General features: G+C 35.8%; 3 protein-coding genes across 3 annotated transcripts; 2 read left to right on the plus strand and 1 right to left on the minus strand.

Moving 5' to 3' along the window:
- Window positions 1–2,420: 2,420 nt before the first annotated feature.
- LOC130612419 (queuine tRNA-ribosyltransferase accessory subunit 2-like) lies at window positions 2,421–7,945 on the minus strand. The gene is made up of 11 exons (XM_057433724.1): window positions 7,690–7,945; window positions 6,742–6,811; window positions 6,346–6,456; window positions 5,897–6,064; window positions 5,136–5,229; window positions 4,452–4,516; window positions 3,999–4,050; window positions 3,854–3,902; window positions 3,287–3,469; window positions 2,994–3,119; window positions 2,421–2,640 (listed from the first exon to the last, which is right to left on the minus strand). The coding sequence occupies exons 1-11, from the start codon at window positions 7,869–7,871 to the stop codon at window positions 2,538–2,540; spliced, it is 1,203 nt and encodes a 400-aa protein (XP_057289707.1). The 5' UTR covers window positions 7,872–7,945; the 3' UTR covers window positions 2,421–2,537.
- Window positions 7,946–13,631: 5,686 nt separating this feature from the next.
- LOC130612424 (ADP-ribosylation factor-like protein 1) lies at window positions 13,632–21,042 on the plus strand. The gene is made up of 10 exons (XM_057433729.1): window positions 13,632–13,788; window positions 17,904–18,006; window positions 18,479–18,513; window positions 18,694–18,744; window positions 18,894–18,908; window positions 19,018–19,033; window positions 19,294–19,405; window positions 19,928–19,975; window positions 20,167–20,297; window positions 20,703–21,042. The coding sequence occupies exons 1-10, from the start codon at window positions 13,785–13,787 to the stop codon at window positions 20,731–20,733; spliced, it is 546 nt and encodes a 181-aa protein (XP_057289712.1). The 5' UTR covers window positions 13,632–13,784; the 3' UTR covers window positions 20,734–21,042.
- Window positions 21,043–21,340: 298 nt separating this feature from the next.
- Window positions 21,341–26,127, plus strand: LOC130612408 (uncharacterized). Its single transcript, XM_057433713.1, has 2 exons — window positions 21,341–23,587; window positions 23,971–26,127. Exons 1-2 carry the CDS (start codon window positions 22,747–22,749, stop codon window positions 25,944–25,946), a joined length of 2,817 nt encoding a protein of 938 aa, XP_057289696.1. The 5' UTR covers window positions 21,341–22,746; the 3' UTR covers window positions 25,947–26,127.
- The last annotated feature ends 60 nt before the right edge of the window (window positions 26,128–26,187 follow it).

A 26,187-nucleotide genomic window follows, 5' to 3' on the forward strand; every position in this document is an offset into this window, starting at 1 on the left:
GATTATTTTACGCGAAATAGATTTAATCACTCATTCGCGAAAGTAAATCCCAAAAAAATCCGCGTTTTTTTTTACTCGCGAAACTTTTTGCAAGCAAAACTTCTTCCTGTAAAGTAAAATTGTGCAAAAACTACCAGAAAATAAAGGTTCGTACGCAAAAAAATATTCGTGAAATATCTTGGAACGACTGATTCGTTAGAATTGATACTTTTTGGACCTCGTAAAATTAATTATTCGCGAAAATTTAATTTACTTTTGTCTTTATTGGTCGGGGAATTTTTAGTGAGAAGACGCTGTGTGGTATTGAGTGAGACGTTTATTTTCTTGAAAGCACGAGTTATTTGAAGACTTTCCTGGATGGCGTTTCAATGCAAATACGTTTAGTCGCTTATCCACATTCATGTTAACCTTCAAGAACCATAATGAAGAAAATTTAGGAGGTGGCCCCTTTCCCTCCCCCTCAAATAAGAGCCCTTTCCCCTCTCCCTTTTTTTGTAACATTTTAATTCAACGTTACGTAAACTGTGCAGAAAACAAGGAAGTTCAATTAAGTTAGATCTATAATCTTTGGCTTCAAATGTACTAAAAACCAGTGTATTATCTTTATTGTTAGGCTTTGATGAATTACACAGCTGGTAATTCATCTTAAAAATTTTCCGCCATGGTCTCCTCCTAACTTTATTTGGATCTCATTATTCAAGAAAGAATGGTCAACCATGAGATTGCTTCTATAAAGAAAAGAAGATATTCACCATCTGCAGGTACAACTGTAATCTTTGTTTATATAATTTGAAATACAAACTTACTCTGCTATTGAGTCTGAATGATTAACAATGTGTTGTGGTAATTCATTAATATAGGCCCATGCAGCTGTTTGGATTGTAAATACCCCCTTCATATCGTTAACAGGGAAAGTAAATGGCGCATCTTCAACTCGCCACACCACGCTTTTGGAACTTTTGGAGATTGACTGATGCACGATGCCTCATGCTGTTTTTTTTCTTTTTCCTTGTGCAAATTAAATAAATAACATCTTTTACATTTTGTCGATAACATTTTTGTGAGATTTTGTATCTTTTTTGATGGATTAATTTGGTTGCTTTTTATAAGCAGTTTGCATTGAGGGCATTTCCAGTCCGTTTCTCTTTCACCTTCAATATTGGGTACCAAACATTCTAAGCAGAATTTGTGCTCACAAGGCATTATCCTTGGACGAAAAGCATACAAATTCTGGCAGTGACTTGTTACAAGAGATATCTTCTCTTCTGTATCTCCTTGGTATGATATCTGCCGGAGTCTTTTCGTATAACGCCTCAATCATGTGTCGTGTCCACATACTACCATCTTTCGGTGGTCTTCCCACACTTTGAGATTTGGGTTTTTTATCTCTTGATTTAAAAGACCCCAATTTGCAAGTGTCACAGTCACTTGGATTATGTGGAAACCATGATTTCACATTTAATATGGGTGTTGTATTTTTGGTTTCCAAATTTTTCATTAAAGAGTAGCATTTTAAACAAATTTTTCTAGGGTGTACTGTTAGAATGTCCCCTTTAAGGTCTATTCTAAAGGCTTTTTCAATTCTTTCAGAAAATTTTGTGACGGATAAGGCATTTCTTAGGACCTACCAGTATGCTCCTGACAAGTTCGACACAGTTTTGTTAAATATATATTGTGTTGACTCTCTGGGTCAGCCATGTTTGAGAGAAAACGAAAGTGAAATTTCAACTAGAAGTTGTGGTTGCAAAATCTTGTATCACCACGTATAAAAAAAGTACAGCAGATAACTGCAACTTGAATTAGGTTATTGAATAGTTCCTTCAACTTTCAGGATAAATTTTACACCCTTTTTTGGGTAGAATTAGCGCAAACGTTTGAAAAAAATGAGCAATATTTGCTAAAGGCTACCTAGCTTCAAAGTTTTTTGTGTTTTGTTTAGGCGCGAATCCGGCTGAAATGAGTGACATTTTGGACGGTGTGGTCACTCTTACCAAGTTTAAAAATACTATTTATACCGCTAGCCCCCCCCCCCCTACATATTAGTAAATTGCATTTAAATGAGTTAGGTCAATAGCTATGACGTCATTAACACATCAAATTTTACCGTACGGAATTTGTGTGCGCATGCGCAAAAAAATTTGCACATGCACACACTTTATTTCTAGGTTTCCTACGATTTAAATGGCCGTGAATACTGGATCGAACATGTGTTAAATAGAGTTCAAAATTCGAAAAAACTGGTCTCGGTTGTTTTCGGCAGCAATATTCTCCAGGATATGAAACTTTAGCGTGGAGCAAAGCAAGTTCTGTTCTGTTTTGATTTCACGCGAATGGCCTCTGTCTCAATATTTTACAGAAACAGACTTTCGCATCATCTAAAATATGCGATTCGTATGATTTCAAAATTTAGGCAAAAATTAATGCTTTAGATAATATTAAAAAAAATTGAAATACGGACAAAAAAAATCCGTCATACAATTATTCATCAAGATCTTTCCGATACTGCATGCTGCAATGTTGTTGGCTCGCTTGTTTCGTCAGCTGTTATTAAGAAGTATATCTTTTAGTTCCGCCAGTTTACCTTTCTTTACGCTTTCTCTGATCTCTTTAAAGAAATCCAACCAGTGATGTAGATTGTGCCTGAACAAATCAATGGAACGTCAGATTAGGATAGGGGAAAACATAGTCAGAGAGAAGAGATAGATTAAGAAGAGAAGCAGAAAATATAGTTCACAAAAATGTTAAAATTGATGCTTGACCACATTAGGCCATACACGATACTAGCAGAAAGTAGTGGTCACTAATAAAATAAAGCTGGGTAAAGAGTTTCTGAAATAATTGGGTCGCAAAAAAACACAAAAATGGCTTCCGTAACAGTGGTCGAACTTCTCTGTCTTCTGTATCGCTGTATTTGCTGCCTGTTGTTTGATTTAGATGTTCCGAAAACATCGCGCATGTTAGAACAGGAAAAGTGTAGATTGTTTTGTACTTACATCATGAGCAAAACTTGCGCCAACATTTCTTTTGTCACTAACAGATGGTGTACATACGCGCGGACATATCGCTGACAGCAATAACACTGACATCCTTCAACTAATGAACGAGTGTCGTCGAAATATCTAAATAAAAAACTAAACAAGTTATATTTAACAAGATACAAAATAAAAGTTAACAAGAAACACTCCAAAGTTTAAAATGCTTGAAATTAGACTTCCTGGTAAAAAAAACAGCTAAAAACTTTACAAAAAAAAATCGACTTTTCGAATTACGAAGCTTTTTACTTTACATTTTATCGTTTAAATTCATTTCAAATGAATCTATATTTTTCCGATCTTTAGCTAAACTCTCTTCATTACTTTCACAACTTGTCGTTTCGGCGGACGTACTTTTCTCCATTCGATGACGCAATTTGTCTTGGGTGTACACGAAGTTGAGAGCACAGCCTCTTTCAGATGCGTAATAAGAAATTCTATGATGTGTTGTTAATTAAAATAATGTATAAAAAATAAATTAATCTTAATTCATCAAGCATCGATAAGAACACTTTCTTTGAGCACGTAGTCACAAAAAGGGATTCTATATAGCTAATGTTACGCTGTAATTGTAACGTGGCTTTAACAGACACGAATATAGAAACAACCAATACAGACATTGGGATTAAGGCTTTTTTAGCGGAAATAAAAACAACAAACTAACAGACAGGCAGATAGACATACAAAAACGACGTTAATTCACGCATAAAGTCGATATGCGTGGTATTCTCTCGTTGCACACATTAGCCTAACTAAAATGTAATATTCATTCATTCATGAACAAAGATTAGGCTTTAGATTTTGAGTATGAAAGAGGATACACTGAATCGAATACATCCACCCCTAATTCCACAGCCGTCACTACTTCAACTAAATTAAAAAAAAGCATGAACTAAAGGAGAACTTATCACCGAAAAAAAAAGAAATAAAAACTGCAGCAGTCTCAATTAAAATATGTAGCCATACCTGGTGTCAAAATACCAAACATTATTTTCACTTTGTTGTCTTTTAGTTCGTTCTGAAAAAGATTTCATACAATCAGTAAAAAAGTGCCGCGAGGTGGATAACAGTCCAAGGAGGAGAGGAGGGGGGGGGGGGTTGGTCAGCCTTTATCCTGCATTTTGAAGCCCTGGTTGTGGAGCCTCGTCAGCATTCACAATATAAACAAATTGAGAAATGTATCTCAGGTTGACATTTTATTTTTAAAAAATTATTTCCCGGAGTTTTTAAACTGTTTTAAACACATTTTTTTTGACGTTCCAGACCAAAATGACAGCGAAATATATCATAATCGGGTTATTTATAACTGTTCCAGGTTCCCCCCTCAACACCCCCGTTTCACCAGCTTTTCTCAACCCCGTTGTCTACTACGTCTACTACTACGTAGAAACACTGAAGTAAAATACAAACATTGTTTACCATGCACAATTGCAACATTTCTTTGTATTTGGATGGGATTCTATCAAATCCGGATATGACATAACCTAAGAGATAGTTAAAAAAGGTGTAATTTTTTATAAATAAACTAAAAGCGAAGTTTGTGACAACCTTCTTTTTCTCTTCAGCTTTCAAATGATCATAAATACACACCCATCGTCAGGTTTAAAAGTGATTAGAAAATCAATTTCTATGTTACCGATTATAAATTTAAGGTTTAAATTACACTTTCTACAAAACTTTTAGTGTTTAGCCTGGATGTTTATCAAATAAGGGAGATTTAAAAACATATGAAGCCTGGCCTATGTTTAATACCCATTAATACTTTAACCACATTGTGCATACTTAAAGCGGCATAATAAGTTTTCAATATTACGTCACAATCATACACAAATGAAAAGACTTACATCAACACAATACATTTCCTTGTATTTTTCTAGTACATTTCCCTTAAAAAGTCGATTTCCAAATTCCCCTGATTTTTCGGTTAGTTGTGAAGCCCGCAAGCAAAATCGGTTTTCATTTAGGTAAAAAACATTTGCTCTCATTTGTTCCTCTAACTGTTATGGGTTTTAACATATGTAGCATTGCTTGAAAACTTGGACACATTACAATGCTAGACAGCGCAAAACCTGCGATAAAAAATCAATCAAATAGCTTATCTACCATCTACATTTCTTGAGAAAACTTCTTTTGCACACTTTTCACGTTCAAATTTGCTATCACCACCTTCAATAACCCCAAGAACTGGAACATTCAACTAAAAGACAATTATCATTCATAAATTTATATATATATATATATATATATATATATATATATTGACAATAATAATTAAAAGTCACATCAACATGACTCTAATTTGCACCTTACACATTTTTTTTACCACTTAAGATTACATTAACACGTCAAACAGAATAAAAGGTTGTCCCTGCAAAATGCCTCAAAAATGTCATAAATGTTAATCGACAAATTTAACGTTGCAAAGTCGATAACACTAATTTAAAGTCAATATCTTAACAAATCTTGGTCCCGGAATCTGTTGGTTCATGACGTCATTAAAAAACCTTTAAACCCCAATATCTCTGTAACTGTTTGACAAAAGTACATAATCCTATATATTGTCTTCATCAGCATTTCAAACAGGCATACAAATTTCCAAAATTTTTGTTTGTGACAGGACTTTGATGACGATACCAAAATTATTCTCCTTAACTGTTACTCAAAAGCATATGATCCTATACATTGTCTTAATCAGCATTTCAAGTTCAACAAATTTGTAAAAAAAATCATTTGTTGATCCGCTGGTCATTTCTGACATAGTCAAAATTTACTTAACAGATCTTTGATCTTTTCCATTGTTCTTCTGACTGAGCAGATTTTTCCATAATCATTATTGACCAGTTTTTAAATAATTATCAACTCACATTTTTCTCTTTTTTGATTTGAAGACACCTATCAAGAAAACGTATTGTTCTGTCAAATGATTTGCGAGTTCTCTTTTTTGAACTGCATTCTGGTACAGTATCAGACGGTGGAATGCAAACATCGAAACCAAAAGTTTCTAAATACTTCATGTAGTCGTCAGGAGTCACCTACGAATGAAGTATCAACTTGCATTTCAATATATTCATGGGCAAAGGTGGTAGACCAGAAAAAAGAAAATAGCTTGTATTGGACCTTGCAAAAATTCAAAACTTTGTGGTGCCACCCAAATCACAGTAGCTGTGAATGAAGTGATCAAGTTCGAAACTATTACAGACCCCTCACCTGGCTTTAATATAAAACAGGTGTATATGCCACTTTAAGCTAATTTAAATTGGAATTGCCAAAAGGAAACAAAAAAGTAGGACTGATTGATGTTGGTCAAACTTACCTTTCGTCTTCCACCAGGAGCCCATATCGATACTGATTTTTCTTCATTATAAGAATATATTTCAGGTCTACCTAAGTAAGTATCACTGGTGTTTAACAGCAATGTCTTTTTCTAAAATCAAAAAGGATAGTAAAATTAAAACATTTTTTTTACTCTGGCATCCCCCCTGGTTATATAAATGAATTAATTAGGCACTCTGGATACTTGATCAGGGTATCAAGGTACTTTTTAATGCTACAAAACATTTTAAAAACAACTTAATGTGCACAATTGTATATATGTTTATACTGTATGGCACACGTGTGTTGTCACGTCTACTACTTCTTTCAAAAATAGCAAAGTTAGAAAAAAAAACTCTGCACCATTTTGAAATTGTTTTAACACATGAGATCATACCTTTTCAGAGATAAATTCATGGAAGGATTTACCATATTTCTCCATTACATCCAGACCAGGTTGTTCAAATCTGAAATATATACCAATAAGGAAACATAAAAATAGGTGTGCGACTACCGGGGAGCAAGACACAAAATATTTGGTGGAGATGCCCAGACAAATTATTGTGTTCACAGCACTTATGTATCACTAATAAATTTTATTTATATATACACAATGAAAAATAAGTAATATATATTGTAAAAAGAATGCATTTACTTGAAATGCATTGTGTTTCGCTTTTATTGCATGTACTTTTTGATTACACACTTGCACTGTTTAGGCAAAAATTGCCGTACTGCCATGTTAAACTTATAATTTCTTCCAAGAGGAGACTAAGTAGCTTTTTTACCCTTAAGGACATAATAGCCAAATCATTACGCTTTGGATTCATTTACTGCTTAAGTCTAGTGGCAGGAACGTCACATATTGTGGAAAAAAAAAATGCCATTTTAAAGTCCTTTCTGAGCACCTGGGTATTTCTGCACTTACAGATAAACGCATTAAATTGGTCTTCAGTTTACTGTCTTTTTCGAACATTTTGGAACATTCAAACTTCTCATTACTTGCAAAAGAGTCTAAAGATTTTAAAGTCATTCTGATGAAGAGTTTATTCATTGAGAATGACTGTCCTATTGTGAACAATACCTTAAGAATTATTTTGTTACATTTTTTAATATCCATTGTTACATTTAGTATTTTATCTTGCTCTTTTAAAATTTAGTGTCAGGATGCCAACCTGGGTGTCAGTGAAAGCTTACTGAAAAAAACATAATAAAAAATAGATATGTCACAGATCTTGTCCTTTTTCTTTCAATATTTCTACAAACTGCTATATCAACTATTCTTTTTGATTGACTGACTTCGGTCTTAAATAAACTCAAAAAAGCATCATTAGTATATACTTACACTGTTTCTAAAGGTACATGCCATAAATTGTTTTCACAGGAAACAGTACTCATATTTTCAGCAGTCAAGTGAGGAATTGTTCCTCCTCTTGAGTACAAAATACAGCCTGGTATTAATATTGATTCACCACAAGCCTTGAACTTAAGTGTCTTCCCACCAACTTCACATGCATTTAACTCCATTGCTTCAAGTTTTACATAAATATATACACCTATGAACTTTGTTTAAAATCTAAACTGAAAACTATGTCATTAAAAAAATGTATAAATGGTCAGCCAAAAATACGTTCAGTTTAGCAAGCCCTGACCAACCAACCTTATCCAAATATCTACAGTTTTTTTAGGATACTATGCACTGTCAGAAAAAACAGCAGTGAGTTTGCGCAAAGCTGTGCTGCACCCAGTGGGTCTAGCACTAGCCCTGGTCTAGCACTAGCCCTGGTGCAACAGAAGAGTAGCATCTGAAGAATTTGAAAAACAATAAGGATATAAGGGGTAATCTGTTGCCACAGCAATACATGAGTATTTTCAGTAAGCAACATCATTTATTTAACAGCTGATACTAATGATGCTTTCCTAGGAAATTGAGTATATACATCTCCCCCCTCCCCTGCTTCCCCTCTAAGCCACATGATGCTTAATTGAGCTAACACTTGGTGTGACTAAGCAAGTTGCCTAGGTGTTTACATGAGCAGCCTAACACCTTGGCGCTATCAAAAGGCTTTAAACATACTCTGTTATGTGCACTGGGAGTATACACTATGCTGGTGTTGTTCGGTAGTAGTGCCAATGGTACTATAGTGAAACAACTTGAAAAGATACAAAGAAGAATTGTTTTCTTCGCCATAGTAAGATTATCATATAAAAGAACATACAAAATTTACAATAAAAATACACAAAGATTTTTGTAAATAAAACTTTTACATCTTAACTTAAGTAACACTGCTATACAATAAAACCAAAAAGAGTTTATGAACAAACAGAAGATACTGCACGACAATGGGGATAGACCCCCCTTGTTTCATGGACAGTTAAATCATTCACTTTAAAAGAATAACCCGTGGGTTATAAGTTGATTTTTACGACTTCCACCGTTGATGAGGGTTATAATGTGGTGCGGGTTATAATGTGGTGCAGGTTATAATGTGGTGCGGGTTATGTGCGGGTTATGTGATAAGTGGTTATGGAGTTCGCTTTGTAATCACAAGGTCAGTGGTTCGGTCCACAGCGCGGGCATGTTTAGCGAGTGCCTTTACCACAGCTATGGGTAAACCCATGCCATGTGAGGGAAATTGGGTAGGTATTGCCGGTGTATACTTAATGTATACATTCAGAACACAGGACTCACATTGATAACAGTGTTTCCAACACTGAAGTGGCTATCCTGTATAAATATTCGCAATAATAAAAATAATAAAATTGTGAAATTTAAAGTTTATAGCTACATTCATCATCATCATCATCATTCTCGGCTTAACGTCCGTTTTCCATGCTAGCATGGGTTGGACGGGGTATATTAATGACCCTCTTCCAATCTGATCTAGACTGTGTTAGATCTAAACTCAACTTCCTCTCTATCAAGTCTGTCCTTATAACCTCCTGCCAAGTCTTTCTCGGTCTGCCTCTGGGCTTTGCCCCAGGAACTATCAAGTCTCTACACTTTCTTACCCAATTATCCTCCTCCATTCTTTCCAAGTGCCCCAGCCAATTCAATCTTCTTATCTGGATAACATCTTTTATTCTACGGAGACTTAGCCTGCTTCTTAGCTCATCTGAACTCTTTCTGTCTCTCAGACTGGCATTACACATCCACCTAACCATTCTCATATCATTCCTTTCTAAACGGTCAAGATCTTCCTGCTTCACTGCCCATGTCTCACTACCGTACAACATAACACTTCTTACACAGGCCTCATACAACCTACCTTTTACCTCAATTGACAGGACTCTGCTAGTCAATAAAGGAAGTAACTCTCTAAACTTTTTCCAAGCAGAACCTATCCTGCAAGTAACACTTCTTCCAACACCCCCTTCACTGCCCAACATATCACCTAAGTAACAGAAGTTCTTAACTATCTCTAACGAGCCACTGTTGTACATCATTAAAGCTGGAAATACTTCATTCTCTATAATCTCACCTTTGCAACGCTTGCATACAAACTGTATGTCAGCTCTTAACCTTCCACTAATACTACTGCACTTCTTATGTACCCAATGCTTGCAAGTCTGACAAAAAATTGAGTTACTACCAACCCCTTTCCTGCAAACTCCACAAGGCCACTTTCCAACTACAAGGTCACACTTGGCTGCAATGCTACTTATCATGACTTTAGACTTTGCTGTGTTTACCTTCAGCCCTTTCTCTTCTAGTCCTTTCTTCCACTTCTCAAACTTTTCAACTAATTCTTCCATCGACTCTGCTATGAGAACCAAATCATCTGCATACAATAACTCCCATGGACAACCTGTTCTGAACTCCATCAACAGCGCTTCTAAGACTAGAATAAACAACAAAGGACTAAGTACAGAACCCTGATGTACACCAACATTTACACTAAATTCATCACTAAGTGAATCGTTAATCCTGACACGACTTCTAGCATTGCTGTACATAGACTGTACCATCGTAACTAGCCACTCATCCACACCTAATTTTCTCATAGCCCACCAAATAACTTTACGTGGCACTCTATCAAAAGCTTTCTCTAAATCTACAAAGGCAAAATAGAGATTCTTTCTCTTTCCTAAATACTTTTCCTGAAGCTGTCTGAGTAAAAATATTGCATCTGTAGTGCCACGTCCTGGAACAAAACCAAATTGCATCTTATCTATATCAATTCTTTCTCTAAGTAACTTATCAATCACTCTTTCAATAACTTTCACTACCCATAGCCTGGGTAGCCTCCACTACCCATTCTGTCTTGATCTGCATAGCTGGCCCTTCTACGACATCATCATCAGACAAATTATCCTCGTCCCAATCAAACTCAGTGTTAAGCAACCTCTGATAATGATTCTTTTTTCCAAGCTACCCTTTTCTCCTCCTCTGTGCTAGCCAAAACACCTTCATCATTACGTATACACTTCTCACCTACAATATCTTGATTAGTCTTCTTCATTTGCTTTGCTATCTTGAATACCTCATTGCGCTGGTCTTCCCTTCTTAACACATCTGCAAATCTGTTTCTCTCTGCTTCTGATTTTGCCTTATACACTGCTGTACGAGCGCGACGCTTAGCTTCTAAGTAAACATTTTTACTAAAACCTGACTTCCACTCTTTCCAAAGTTTCTTCTTTTCCTTTATACACTGGTCAACCTCATTATTCCACCACCAGGTCTGTCTATGTCTAGCTGGTCCTTTCGTCCACCCACAGGTATCATCAGAAGCTTCTAGAAGACAATTCTTCAAAGTAGTCCAAGTACTTTCAACATTGTCACTATCACATTGACAATTGTAGGCTAACTGCTGAACTTTTGGACTAAATTGTCTTGCTACAATCTCTTCCTTCAGCTTCCAGACTTTTCGACGGGGCCTGTACTTTCCCTTGGCTTCTTTAACACTCTTCAAGATAATATCACAAACCAGCAACCTATGCTGGGAAACACACTCTTCCCCCGATATAACTTTCACGTCCTTCACCACTTTCTTGTCTGACTTTCTAACCAGGAAGTAATCTATCTGTGTCTTACAACCACCTGACTCATATGTTATCAGCCTACTCTGTCTCTTACTGAATGATGTGTTGCAAACCACCATGTCCGTTGCCATTCCAAACTCAATCTCTCCCCTTCCTTATTACTGCTCCCAAATCCATAGCCACCATGCACACCTCTATAACCTTCAGATGACTTCCCAACATGACCATTAAAGTCGCCGCCCACCATGACAAGTTCAGTGTCTCCAAACTTTGATGTGACTGCTATTAACTCATCATAAAACTTATCTTTATCTTCCTCACTGTGTCCACACTGTGAAGCATAAACTGACAGAAAAGTGACAATCCTATTACCTATCAAAAACTTTATCACTATTAATACGACTATTAACACGCATAACATCTATTACTTTTTCTACCCACTTCTCTGCAACTAATATGCCAACTCCTCCATATCCATCACTATTACCAATCCAAAAAAGCTTATACCTTGCCCTCCTACCTTCCATAAATCTCACTGAAGCTCCTCTCCACCTAACTTCCTGAACACAACACATATCAACAGATCTACGTTCTAACATTTTAACTACTTCACCTGCTCTACCTCTCAGAGTACCAACATTTACACTAGCCATCCTTAACCTAGTGTTATCTACCTTGTGATGTGATAGCTGGGTAACGGTCTGACGATGCTCACATCTGACATATGTCCTACCGTGTGCGACACCTTCACTCCTTAGAGTTCCAGCCCCGTTTACGCAGTTTGTCTGATCAACTATTCTTACGGCCATTAATAAAGAGTTTTGGCAGTGTTTTACAGCTGGATGCCCTTCCTAGCGCCAACCGTTCACAGACCGGACTGGGTGTTTTTTAAAGTGACACCATCACTATGTGGCATTTCATGGGACTTCCACAATCGCCCCTTTAAACTAAGGTATGGTGGAGGACGTTCAACTTCTCTCTTGCCTCTTAAGGAGACCCTTCACCTAAATGAATGAAGAAAATAGCACCAACAGGATAAAATGCGTACATTAATATAATTGCATTGCACTATCCTATATCTACATAATCAGGAGGGGCCATGGCTTAGATATCTACACTAGGACTCTCCATCTAGATGGAGAGTCCTAGTGTATTTAATGCTCGTTTTAAGCTATACGCAGACCCAATTGGGCCTGCGCTCTACTAGACAACTCCCGGCAACACCCAAACAGTCCACACATGGAACCATCTCCCCAATTTCCCTCACATGGCTTGGGTTAACCCGGGGCTATGGTAGCATTCACTGGCTCATGTTGTATTGCCGTGAAAGAGGAATCGACCACCGGGGTCCACGCACAGAGTACGAGACGAGAGCTAAAACCACCAGTCAGGGTAAACACCTAATTAGGCGGCATGACCTAATTAGGCGATTCGTTTAATTAGGCGACGTGATGTAGTTTAGTTAGGCTACCCGTAGTCTAACTAGGCGAACGAAAACTTTCTGTTGTAAATACGTTGAAATCATTGCTTTTCGCACTACAATTTTTATGTGAATCAAATCTGTCCATTTTGCAGATAATTTTGACCAATTATCATATTATTTGCATCGCGCATTGGTAACTTATGGCCCAAACCTCGTGTGGCACTATTTGTTGTTTTAAATAATGGATTTCAGCCATTCACGCCGCAGGGAAAAAATAAATGTGGTGGACGAAAATGTCACCTAAATAGGCGACACTTAACCTAATTAGCTAGGTTATTTATTTCATTTTAACATAATTGTTAGTTGCGCGAACATATTGAGGCACGAGTGACATTCTAAACAAAGATATTTTGCAATTTTTTCTTAGGAATGTGTAAAAAGCCATTAAATATTGTAATGTCTTAACTAGGTTACATATGGCCTAACTAGGCTACAATGAGTCGCCTAAATAGGTGGTATGCCCTAATTAGCCTACTGTCGCCTAATTAAGTATTTACCCTGACTGACCACTAATCTACGGCGCCACGAGGGAATCAAAAGGAACAGAAAATGATCAGTCCTATCTAGACCGCAATTTCTTTGCTTTCGCATCAGTGAAGGACGGTGAAAGAAGAAACTTCTCTACTTCTTTCTCCTTAAAAGAATGACTCAAATGGAACAGTGGAGCACGTTTTTTTCACTCTACACTTTTGATCTCATGTAAAAATTCATGAAAAAAAGGAATAACAATTAAATTTGCACGGCTGGCGAAAAGCCTGCTCTAGTTTTTAACGGCAAATCAAAAGTACACAAGTGCCTTTCGTCACCGTGATGAATGATCGTGACGTTGTTTACTGCTGATAGAAACATTGTCCGCAACATGGCAGTAGAAGTAGCGCGATATTTAAAAGGAGGGGAGGTTAAAGAGATATAGATTTCATTTTGCGTCTAATCTACGGTGTTAAGTAATCGTTTTTGTAGATAGTTTGAGAAAAATGGGTAAGTGAATTTATTTGATAGCAAATGTATATATATGCAATTCTTCAAAGCAATATGAGCTGTGAGTTTAAGCTTTTTTTGTAAGAAGAGGGAGGTTGAGTTATTATGTAGCTATGTTGCTAGCTGTCTAGCTAATTAGCAACTGTCTGAAAGTTAGTTTATTGGATTATTTTTTGCTAATTATATAAAGATGAAGGTTTAAATCTTATTCGATCCACCTTTGCAAGGAGCCGTCCACAAAAAAAAAATGAGGCTTCCAACATTTAAGTTTCAACCTACAAAAAAAATACAGTTCTGACCAAACTATGGACGCCAGTCAAACTTTATACGTGGGACTGTCCTTTCAAGAACAGTTTTTTCCCGCAAAAAAGACGGGTTCATGCGTTTGCTGTTGTTTTCTCTAGTTTTTTAACTTCCTTTGTATTAATTTCTTTCAAATTTTCAGGAAATGTTAGGCCACCATAAAAAATATGTGGTGTTCGCGTCCTGGAGACCCCACAAAAATGAGTCAGTCGGGCGTTTGGGCGTATTTTTTCCCGGGATTTTTAGATCAGAGCAAGCAAAAAATGTCTCGCAAAATTTTTTCCCTGTCTTTTTCCAACTTACCGACTCTGGTTTATATTACCAAAAGTGAGTCCGTCGGAGGACGCGAACGCAACATATTTTTAATGACGGCCTTATACTAATAATAAGATACAACTTATATGTACTTATATGTACTTTCATTAAAAACAAAACACAGCAAGAAAAGTTATCATGAAAGAACACATTTTCTCCTTAATAAACTCTTATAAAAGTGCGATGTTTACCTCCTCTGATCGCAAAATGAGCTGCGATGAAGTGTTAGTTTTCTCGAATTATTGTAAGCTGTTATTGTTGTTGGTACAGGGCCAACTATTGACAGAGAACTCTCACACTTTAAAAAACTATGTCATCATATGGGACAGACCCAACTATACACAAAGGAGTACTAAAGAAGACAAAAAAATGTCTGGAGGAAGAGAATAAATCATGAATTCTCAAAGTATGATCTATTACAAATACAGTTAACTAATGATCAAAACAAATAATATCAATGTCATTAATTCTGATTTCTTAAAAAATGAACATAACACAGAAATAAATTGGATAGATTGGGTAATCCCCACTTATTATTTGTTTAACTCATGTCAAGGTAGATGTGGGTTTGTTCCCCACATAAGGCTGTCGTGTAATAGTGCAAAACTTTAAAAAAAGGGTTTCTTTTGGACAATTGGGAGCAAATTTTTATTGCTTCAAATTGATCCAGTCCAGGTCACATGAATTTTAGCAGCTGAGTGATACTTCACTCGCCTCGATTGTCGTAGGGGCGTGATGAATTTCAGGCATCTTGCCTTAATTACAGAGAGTGATTTTCATAATTTACAGTTCGTGATAACACATCGTGTGGTAAGCATACTGAGTAATTGAATGTATTTGCATCTTTATTAAAGGACTGTCTCAAAATACGAATTATGTGCGGAACTTTTGAGACGGTTGGCATTTGGCACTGCTGACATAAGTTCTGACGTAAATACGAAGATAATGTAGTTGCATTGGCAAAAAGATTTCCGACGTGATTTTGTTGTAAAATTTGAATGAATGCCACAATCAAAAACGGTTGGTGTTATTATGAAGAATGTATAAGGTATAGAGAACATTAAAGTTGGCCCCTTTTCTTCATGCTGACACTCTTATGCTCGGCTAGTGTATTACACTGAGACTCAAACGAAAGATGGAAGACCATTTGGAACCATGCCTCAAGTCAGTTCGACATTCATCATCACAGAGAATACTCTGAGAAGAGTGCGCACCCATGCAAGTTAAATATAACCAGAACATGGGAGAGGTTAGGTGTCCTGTACCTTAATACAGCTTTCGGACTAATGTTCTCGTGATATAATACCAAAGATAAACCAGTTGAATAAAGTTTAAAAAATCTTTTTAAAAAGGGAAAGAGAAATCAAATATATTTAGTAATAATAATCGAAAAAATTGTATATTGTATTAAAAAGAAGTTCAGAAGTTCTGTCTCCCACACAACACACCAGGCATTAAGTCAGCCCTGCCCTCGGGTTTGCGAGAAGAGATGTTCTGCGAAGACTTTAACAATTGAGTTTCCTGTACAGTTTTGCTTCATTTTAAGCTGTGCCAGTGGCAAGCATTTTCGAAGCATGCCACCAGCGATTTTTGCGATATACAACCTAATGATGCCCTAACCTAATGAATTCATCTCGAAACATAAAAAGCCAGTAACATTCAAAAAGAACAACAGGTGTTATTACCCAGTACAATGTATTCAATTTCTAAAAAAAATTCATTTTTAAACGCGCATGTTTTTTATTCAAGTTCCGAACTTTAAGTCATTTTTTTCTTTGATTCTTAATATAGTAAATAATTACTATATTTCAGGTCCGCATTAATAAAGTGTTTTTGGTGCGTGATTGAAAACACTGCTCCATTGTTGCAGAAGCGTGCGGAGGTGCAGGGCGTGATTGCGCACCTCAAAAGACTGTGATTGAAATTAAATATAAATTAAAATATCTTTTAAAATATGTTACAAAATATTTTAATCATTAGCTCCTCCTAAATGCCAGCCAAAGTGATCCTTTCTCTCAAAGTACGAATAGGAGAAGGATAATTGGGTAAGAAAGTGTAGAGACTTAATAGTTCCTTCGGCAAAGCACAGAGGTAGACTGAGAAAAACTTGGCGGGAAGTAATAAGGACAGACTTGATTCAGAAGAATTTGAGTTTAAATTTAATACAGTCTAGATCAAATTGGAAGAGGATCATTAATATACCCTGTCCAACCCATGCTTGCATAGAAAAGGGATGGTAAGCAGAGAATGACAAAGATGATGATGATGATAAGTCGTAATAATTTTATCAAAGATTATCTTAAAACGTAAAAGTTATAGCTTAGAAAATAGCTAGCTATTATAGCTTGCTGTTTATATAACAATGCATTACACTAAGCTGAATGTAATATCTTAGATATTTAGCTAGTTATTATGTATGCATCAAACATCTCCAATCATGCAACAATCAAGTCCATAACTACTTTAAAAATATGCATTTGTTATACAATCTTGTCAGCTGTATTACAAATAAAAAACAACGATTGCTCTTTCACCAAGTGTTGTCTTTGATACTGACAACAAACTTGAAATGCATGACTGCATTTATATTCAGCTATAGCTAGCTGTATACAAAATTAAGCCATAGAAAGTTCAGCAGTTTAGTTTTTTCACTTTATTTGAGTTAGTTAGATAAATAGATTTTACATGGCTAGCCTCACAATATCTATGGTTATACCCTGTCTATTATCTCCAGCAGGAGCCATGGCTTTATATGGGGAATTCTAGAGTATTTAATGCTCATTTTTGAGCTACGCAGGCTCAATTAGGTTCCGCGCTCTACCAAACAACTCCCTGCAACATCAAACGGCCCACACAGTGTGCCATCTCCCTAATTTCCACAACATGGCTTGGGTTAACCCGGGGTTATGGTAACATTCACTCACCCATATTAAATTGCTGCAAGGGGAATCGAACCCTGGCCTCCCGCACAAAGTGCGAGAGTTATAACCACTTAACTACGGCTCTACATGAAGAGCTTACGTTAAATATTGGGTTTTGATATATGCAAATACATTTTAATGCCATGCCACTTGTAGGTTTTGACTCGTCAATTGACAGGACAGCATGTCAAAAGATGGGTCATTTGTCAAAGGTTAGGCCACTGTGTCCAAAAATGGTCTGTCCCGTCTATAGACGGTCCTAGTTCTATTTCAAAATAATACTGTGATCCAGGGATCAGATCAGATAGGTATATAAAAGGACTATTATGCACATGTTATTGATAATAGCAATAATGTAGTAGCTATAGCTTAGATTTAGAATATATCAGTGAAAAGATGCTACTATTATTTATGATTTGTTTATCTTAACCTAACGTCTGCATTTTATTGCCTGTCTATTTTTTCAATTTTTTCTCAACTTGTACAATAATCCAGTCAAAATATAAGCATTAAAACATTAGACTGTTTGTATCAGTTTACATGTTAAGAAATGCTTTTATGTTTTTACTATCATAGGTGGATTATTTTCCAGAATATTTTCAAGCCTTTTTGGTGCCAAAGAAACAAGAATACTTATATTAGGATTGGATGGAGCTGGCAAAACTACAATATTATACAGGTTTGTTTCTATAGGCCAGTCACAGAATTGTTTTGTAGAACCTAAAATGGGTCATTTTTTTAATCTCATTTTCGGTCTAATACTTCATAGTTTAAAGCCAAAAACGTTTTGAACCATTTTTCTCAAACAAACACATGGAAACGATTTTTTGACTTTGGAAGCATGTTAAATAAAATTTCCCTAGTGTTAGCCATCATAAATGGTATAGTTATCAAGAGCAGAAAGCTTTTATAATATTTCTTATAAATGTTACAGTTTTTTTATTTAATGATCTCAAAAAAAAATTAGAGTTTTTAGATGATCCCTTTGTAATCAATTTTTACAAATAACTTCCACTTACGATAATGGGTCATTCAAAGGTGGGCAAACTATGTAGTGTTACTTTAATAAAAATGTTTGTTAGCATTGAATACATTATCTTAATAATGTTACTGCGTTTTATATCTCATAAAAATGTGTTTATATCTTATAGGTTGCAAGTTGGCGAGGTTGTGACAACAATCCCAAGTATATTATACATATCTTTTCTCAATTAGTGTCTTTTAGGTTTCCTAGATTATTAGCATAACACAATATGCCATGCTATACTAGGAAAGCTTGTTCTGAATTTTTATAACCTGTGGGCAGGAAGAAAAATATGGTTTATTTTTATTTAAGATGTGTTATTAATAAACTTGATGTTTTTAGCTATTGGTTTCAACGTTGAGAGTGTGACATACAAAAATTTAAAGTTCCAAGGTTTGTCAACCAAATAATTCGCCAAGATTTCTTTCATGAAAGCTGTTGAAGTAGTAATGCAGCTAAAATTTAAATTATTTTTATAATGTTTTGTGTGTATACCATCACATTATTTTTCTTTTTTTTTATATATTTTCTCTCTTTTTTAGTTTGGGATCTTGGAGGTGAGTAATTGTCTAAAATTAATTTGTAACATTATTCATCTATGAACTTATATTTCCTTAGTATTATAAACTTTATAGAAAAGTACAAATTGATTGTTTTTATTTTTAGGCCAAACTAGCATCAGGTAAGTTGATAAACATTTTAAACTCTTCGTGATAGTGGTGTTTTTATGACTGCGTATTGACTTAAATTTGTCAAGCTTAAAACTATAGATATATGAATATATGTAAATATTTAAACCTTGCAAAAAATTATTGACCTTGCAATTGATGTAAATAGTAACTAGTCTTGTATAATAAAAACGCCTGGCATGATTTATATTTAGCTTCACAATACATCTTCGTCAAAATCCCAAAATTATTTTTTTTAATTTTACTTCTATAGGCCATACTGGAGATGTTATTATGCTAACACTGATGCTGTGATATACGTTGTTGATAGTCAAGATAAAGATAGGATTGGAATTTCAAAGCAGGAACTGCTCGCTATGTTAGAAGTAAGATAACTGTTTAACGAAGGCTGTTTTCTCCTTTTTGTGTTGCTTTAAAACCTTATAACCATTTTTGATTTATTGGTCATGGTTACCATAGCAACTTCTTCCAAGGTCTCAGAAATCAGTGTTAATCGTATAATTTAAAATATTTAAATTTTTCTTTTAAAACACCTTGAATAAGTACATCCGAGAGTGTGCGATCTTTTTACGCCTGTGACTGAAAATTATTTCGGATTTATCATAAGTTTCTACTGAAATTGGGACGATTCTATTCACTTTTTGTCACTAATATTCTACTTTTTAAAATAAATGTCCATCCTGATGTTATCTGTATTATAATGCCCGTATACGTCTGTCCGTCCGTCTGTCTGTCTGTCACGCAAAATGGTAGCTTAGCTGCGCAGGTAGCGAGACGCACGCAATGCGGTATAAAGAGGACGGGCGAACCCGTGGATTTTTTCACGGGCTAACGACTAGTCTTATTTATTTTGCGACAACACTGAAATAATATCTTGTTTTTTGCAGGAAGAAGAATTAAAAAAAGCTATTCTTTGTGTGTTTGCTAATAAACAGGTGAGTTTTTTTATGTAATGCTTTTTGTGGTACATATTTTAATAAAGGCAGAGTGCAATTTTTCGTACGTCTTAAAAAAACAAAAAAAAAAACAAACACGGAACTTTTTAAGATGCTTAGTTGCAAAACTAAAAGTTTTGAAGAGCACAAGAATATTGCACTATGGGACGTTGGCTTTTGATTGATTTTAGGACATGGAAGGAGCAATGACAGCTACAGAAGTTTCAAACGCACTTGGACTATCATCGTTAAAGACGAGGACGTGGTCAATATTTAAAACCTCTGCAACGAAGGGTGAAGGGCTCGAAGAAGCGATGGATTGGTAAGACGTTAAATGACTTGGACAGAATTAAGTCAAATTTGAAAAACTGGAATACACAGAAATAATGTTTTTTGTGTATTTCTTAGGCATATTTAAGGAAAGGTTTGTAAAAGAAAAATTAAAACCTTAACTTTAACTTTTTTGTTATCTTCTTTTTGTTTCATACCGTGCTTTGTGTCTGTCTTGTTAAATCGTTAATTTCGCTCAAATTAGTTTCATTAATGTTATTGGGTATTGTCTTATCCCTATTATACCTGTGTTTTTTTACCCTGGTAACTTTGGGTGGGGGCCTAAGAAAAGTTATGGCTGGTCGAAGAGGCCGCAGGCTATTCATGTAGCTTTATTTATGTTGCTTTGTTATTTTTTGGAACTTAAAATTAATAATGTTTTTGTTTTCCTGTTTAGGCTTGTCGACGCTCTGAAATCTCGACAATGAGTTTATGGCGTTAACACGTAATAAAATCGGTTTCCGTAATATCTGATATGACAGAATCAGATCATATACTGATGTCTTTAAGATACTTTAAGTTGCTTGTGTCATTCACAAGAAAGAGCAGCAACGATTGAAGCATTGCGTACAGCTCTGTGAAAAACTTTCGGTTGTTTTTGTTTTCAGTGATATGGGTTTACTTAAAGTTAAATTTTCGTGTTTTGCGTATTTATTTAAATTGTATAATTATATCGGTAGCACAATCTTGTATATATCACTTGCATAATTCGAAATATAAATGTTTTTTTTGGCATGCATTACAAATCTTTCCTAAACTTATCTTGTGCTTTAAAATAGTATGTTCAAACGTGAACGTCTCTGATAAGTTACGTTCTAATTTGACAACCTTTTGTTTTGCAATTAATTTTTGCGGGGAACTAATTTTTGCGATCTAGCCAAGTCCAAATATTTGGCGAAAATTAAATTTACCATCTGATTATGTGACCAGGGAGGCGCCACCACCTCTAGATTACCTGAAATTTTCTACAAATTTTAGGACCACGAGAGAATGACGAAAATATAAAGTGAACCTTTTTTGTGTTTGGTCGGAATTCTCTAGTTCACAAAATTTGCTTCTAAGTCAACTAAATGTTTATCTTTAATTAACCAAGTGTTTTAAGAAAAGAAAAAACTCCGAAAGTCAATCGTCGTCTTGTGGTTATCGCGTTTGCTTTGTAATCACAAGGTCCGTGGTTCGGTCCACAGCGCGGGCATGTTTCACAAGTGTCTTTACCGCAGTCACGGGTCAACCCATGCCATGTGAGAGAAATTGGGTAGGCTAGCCGGTGTATACCTAATGTATACATTCCGAACACTGGACCCACATTAATAACAGTGTTTGCAACGCTGAAGTGGCTATATCCTGTACAAATATTCGGAATAATAATAACAATAATCCTCTCAAAAACTTAACTATGATTTTTGAATTCCTCACTCACATCAAGAGATATATTCTACTTCTCATTTCTATAATTCTAGGTCACATGTGAGGTATTTGTAAATTTTGTGCATCGTGTTAAAAAGAGTAGAGAAGAGGATATTATTGTTCACTCCTGAATGAGTAACTGTCGGCTCGTTCTCTGATACTTTTGTCTTTTTAATATATGCGACTGCAAAAATTACCCTGGCACCGCAACCTCGTCTCCAGGGCTCCTTTCTCTATCTCTGACAATCTCGGACGGCGAGTCAGAAAGAGAGTCCTGGGGACAAGGTTGCCTGGCACCGATGTCCGCGTTTTCAGTCAGGATTATACATTTTTTATAACTATGATGATAATGATATGCAAGAAAAAAGCATTGGGAACGAGAACTCACCCTAAATAATTTTTTCGTCGTCCTCTGTCGTATCAAAAAGGCAGAAATACCCAAGAAAGGGGTTAAAAGAAAATTGTAATTTCTGAAACGTGATTGAATAAGCAACATGTCAGTTTGATAAAAAGTCTATCTCCGTCCCCAGGGTCTTTAGGCCCCTGAGCAATTAAAGCAAAATGCCCTGGAAACGAGGTTGCCCGCAGTCCTCAAGTAAAATCAAAACATTACATTGCGCGGGAAGTGGTTCATAACCAATCAAATTATTTTAATATTACTATTCTTTTGTTTTGTTCTGGAGTGAAAATCCAGAAGCCACAAATTTATTTTTTAGCTGCAAACTTATGAGATAAAAGTGGTCTGGGTACAATCTTGTTTCTCGGCATGATAATCAATTTTTCACAATTTGAATGATGACAAAACAGTTGGCAATTGAATATTGAATCAAAATTTATATAATAATATTTTCTTTTTTGCATGAGTAAATAATTAATTTTAGATTAAACCTGACCTAATTGGCTGTCATTTCACATTTAACCTTATTGCGAATAAAACTCGGTGATTTTCAAGCATAGCGAGTGTAAGTCACATTAATTCGCCAGTATGTCGGAGTAATGAAAAGTCACGTTTGAGAAAAGGCTGCGATAATAATATGGAAAATGATTTATACAACTATGGCGAGCACCAAGGTTTAGACAACAGTTTGAACTCTCTTATAAAACTAGTCGAGAATAACATGAAAGCTATACAATACGAAACAGAAAACTTATACTCATCTGAGATCAATAAGGATCAATACTCGTACAAGGGTATCCCTTATGATACAAATACGTATTGGAAAAACCATTATTGGGATGATAACAAGAATTTTTCATTTCGACAAAGAGAACCAGTTGATGTCTGGACCGAAAAACAAACAGACATATCTAATTGGGATGAGAAGCCAGCATTGGATATAGCTAATTGGCAAGAAAAACCAGCCAAAGACATTGCTAATTGGCAGGAAAGACCACGAGTTGAAGTCAAATGGCTAGAAAGACCGAAAGAAATATCCTACTGGAGAAATCAACCAAAGGATATCGCTTCCTGGCAGGATGCTTTGGAGAGGAATCACGAAAGAACCTATGGTGTATGGGGAGATTATTTTCGCCAAATTAATAAACCGAAAAAAGATAATAACCCGAAACGGGTTCAGTTCACCAATCACCATAATGGCATAGTTGTTCCGGATAACTACAGAAACCTTTTCGAGCCCCGTGAGAAAGAAAATAAATTAAGTAAGAAAAATTCGGTCATTTTTGGCGATGAATTGGACAGTAATTGGATTAGAAAATTCCGCTTAGATTCTGTAGAGAAATGTCACAGATGTCAGAAGGACATTTTTCCGTCAGAGTTGATTCGTCTTGCTGATAAAACGTGGCACAAATGGTGCATCAAGTGTAAACAGTGCTGGCTCACCTTAGATGATCCAAACAACATCAAAATGTTTTCAGGTAGGCTCTTTATTATTACCAGTTGGGGTATAAACTCTCTTAAAATGCATAAATACGAGCGGCAGAACAGTTGAAGTCTACACCTACTCCAGACCCTGATATAAAAAAATAGCTGTTTGTACAAAGCCAAGCTCCTCTACAAGCTTTTAGATCCGCAGAAAAAATCTTCTAAAGAAATCGAAAACAAGCTCTGTATTAACAGATATTTTAGTTGGAAAAAAATCACAAGGAAGAAGAGCGCCACACCTTCCAAAATTTTCACCTGGTTGGCATAACGTCTCCCTAATTTTGCGTAATTTACCAATGGCGGTATCTGCACGTCCTATCTATCCTTCTAGGTTCTGAAAAGTAGGAATATTTTTATTTTATTAATATCTTTTAAGGAGAAATTTACTGCAACCGTTGCCACAACAATATGCTTACGTCATCATTCTATCAATTAAACCCAGAAATGGCGCCTTATTATAGATCAGGGTTGAAGGTGGAACCTGACGATAATAAATTAAAACACGCGCTTGCTAGAAAATACTACAATGGCAGATACCATATGTTTGATCGAAAACCTGTTTATGAAGAATTCGGTTTGTGGAATAACACGTATCAATACCCATACGAACACATCTACGAGAATCAAGATGCTATACTCATTAACTCGTATAGAAACCCCTCAAAACCTAAAAAACCGTTAAGAGGTATTCTAAAACGTTTCAAACCTCTACCACCCAACCCTCCAGAGTATTTACTACTTCATAAACAGTTTATGCACCCTCTTAGTCGACGATACTTGGAAGAAATCGAGAGGAAATCGATAAAATACGATAATACGCTTGATGATAGAAAGCATCTGTTGGAAAACGATAAAATTACGATCAATTTGAATAAAAAAGAACCACATCAAAGTGCTGAGGAAGGTAATGGTTTTCAGACCGTATACGAAACCATCTTAAAGTCGGCTCGAGATACTTGGATAGATGAATACGGCGTGCCCGTTCGAAATAAAAAATATATGTTTGAAAATTGGATTGAGAACAAAAACCGTTCATCGTTCGTTGATAAGGAATATCGATTGCCGAATTACTATGAGCAAAGATCTGCCAATGTCATTCGACACGAGGCTGTGCCTTTACGTAGCGTTGCACGAATCAAGCAAGATTTTTATAATAATATCAACAACCAGAAAGTAGATGAAAGAAAAACGCACAGTTTAAGAAGGGGAGATGTTACAAATAAAATCGTTGAAATTGAAAACATGAATCTGACAAGTAAGGACGTTGAGAAGGACGCATGGAGAGACGATATGAAAAGTTATGAAGAAAACCAAAACATTCCAGGAGGTGAAGACATACAAATCTATCAAACTCGAACTCAATCCCCTGAATCTGAGAATCAACCGAGGCATGTCAAAAGCCCTGAAGATGCAAAGAACGAGATTAAGCAAAAAAACCCTGTTAATAAAACTAATAATGTTGAGTCAAAAAACGAGTTGGAAACATCGTCCAAGCCTCAAAGGGGAGAAAAAGTATACGTTCCTAGTGAAGATGGGAAACGGATGCAACGTCCTTCTAGCATAAAAACAAAATCAAGTGCAAAAACAAATAAATCGGAAAAGAAGGTTTCCTTTACAGGCGAGCCAGAACCTGCGAAGGGACCTGCAGTTGTTGAATTTCGCCTGTCCAAAGATAATCGTTTTTATCTTGATAAACTTGAGAACGATCGTGAGGATGCCAAACAGGCGTCGTTCAAATATGTAGGTGATTTTAAAGAGAAAAAGGAACAGGTCGATGAAGAACCGAAAGCCCCGGGGAAGGATATAACAAACGAAACACTTAGTCCAGGAAGGAGAGCATACTCCAGCACGGATCGGAAATTTGAACAGCGTGGGAGTAAAGCTCAAGTGCGAGAACAAGAGGATACACCAAAAACAGTGGAAATAGACAATACCAAATCGTTGGAACCGCAAAGTCCTCTCTACCACCCACAAGAACTTAAGCAGGTAGAAGAAGTAAAAGATGAACCTGTTGAAAAGATTGAAAAAGTTAAAGAAGTTGTAAAAATTGAAAGTAAGGAGGAGGGTGCAGACAATGCTCCTCATAATGACGTCATACCACCATTAGTTCAAAACCAAATGCATGCAATAGAAGTACCTGATTTTCACACGGTAACCGAACGAAAAGGCTCTGACGTGTCTGTTATTTCACAAGAAAAGCCCCAACCGAAAATTGACTTAGCAAGCACGTTCCAGCCTTATCAAAGAGCTTCATTTACAGATCTTGTTGATACTGGTAACAATCACATGAGAGGGATGAAGAAAAAGAAGCCAAAATCTAAAGGATTTTTCCGAAAAATAATAGGACTTTAAAAACCGCCGTTATTGAAGTTCCCTGTTAATCATGATATAAATTTGGGTTTACGAATCTAAAAATACCCTTATCAAACCACAAGGATAAACAGATCAGTTTTTTACGGCTCGTCACGTGAACACTGCTAACCAATGAAAGCTCGTACGAAGCTATGTAAACCAATAAAAAACAGCATTAAAAGATATTTAATTTAAAGAAAAACAGTTCATTGATAAATTTTTGATTTAATTAATTGGCTAG

This window comes from Hydractinia symbiolongicarpus, chromosome 10, assembly GCF_029227915.1.
Source record: "Hydractinia symbiolongicarpus strain clone_291-10 chromosome 10, HSymV2.1, whole genome shotgun sequence".
NCBI classification, from domain to species: Eukaryota; Metazoa; Cnidaria; class Hydrozoa; order Anthoathecata; family Hydractiniidae; genus Hydractinia; species Hydractinia symbiolongicarpus.

Coding starts and splice junctions, on each gene's coding strand:
- LOC130612419 (XM_057433724.1), bottom strand. CDS start 7,871: ATGGAGTTAAATGCATGTGAAGTTGGTGGGAAGACACTTAAGTTCAAG. Junction 6,812..7,689: donor CATGTACCTTTAGAAACAGT/GTAAGTATATAC, acceptor TATATATTTCAG/ATTTGAACAACCTGGTCTGG. Junction 4,051..4,451: donor AAATGTTGCAATTGTGCATG/GTAAACAATGTT, acceptor AATCTTTTTCAG/AACGAACTAAAAGACAACAA.
- LOC130612424 (XM_057433729.1), top strand. Junction 18,007..18,478: donor AAAACTACAATATTATACAG/GTTTGTTTCTAT, acceptor TATATCTTATAG/GTTGCAAGTTGGCGAGGTTG. Junction 19,976..20,166: donor GTGTGTTTGCTAATAAACAG/GTGAGTTTTTTT, acceptor GATTGATTTTAG/GACATGGAAGGAGCAATGAC.
- LOC130612408 (XM_057433713.1), top strand. CDS start 22,747: ATGGAAAATGATTTATACAACTATGGCGAGCACCAAGGTTTAGACAAC. Junction 23,588..23,970: donor CAACATCAAAATGTTTTCAG/GTAGGCTCTTTA, acceptor ATATCTTTTAAG/GAGAAATTTACTGCAACCGT.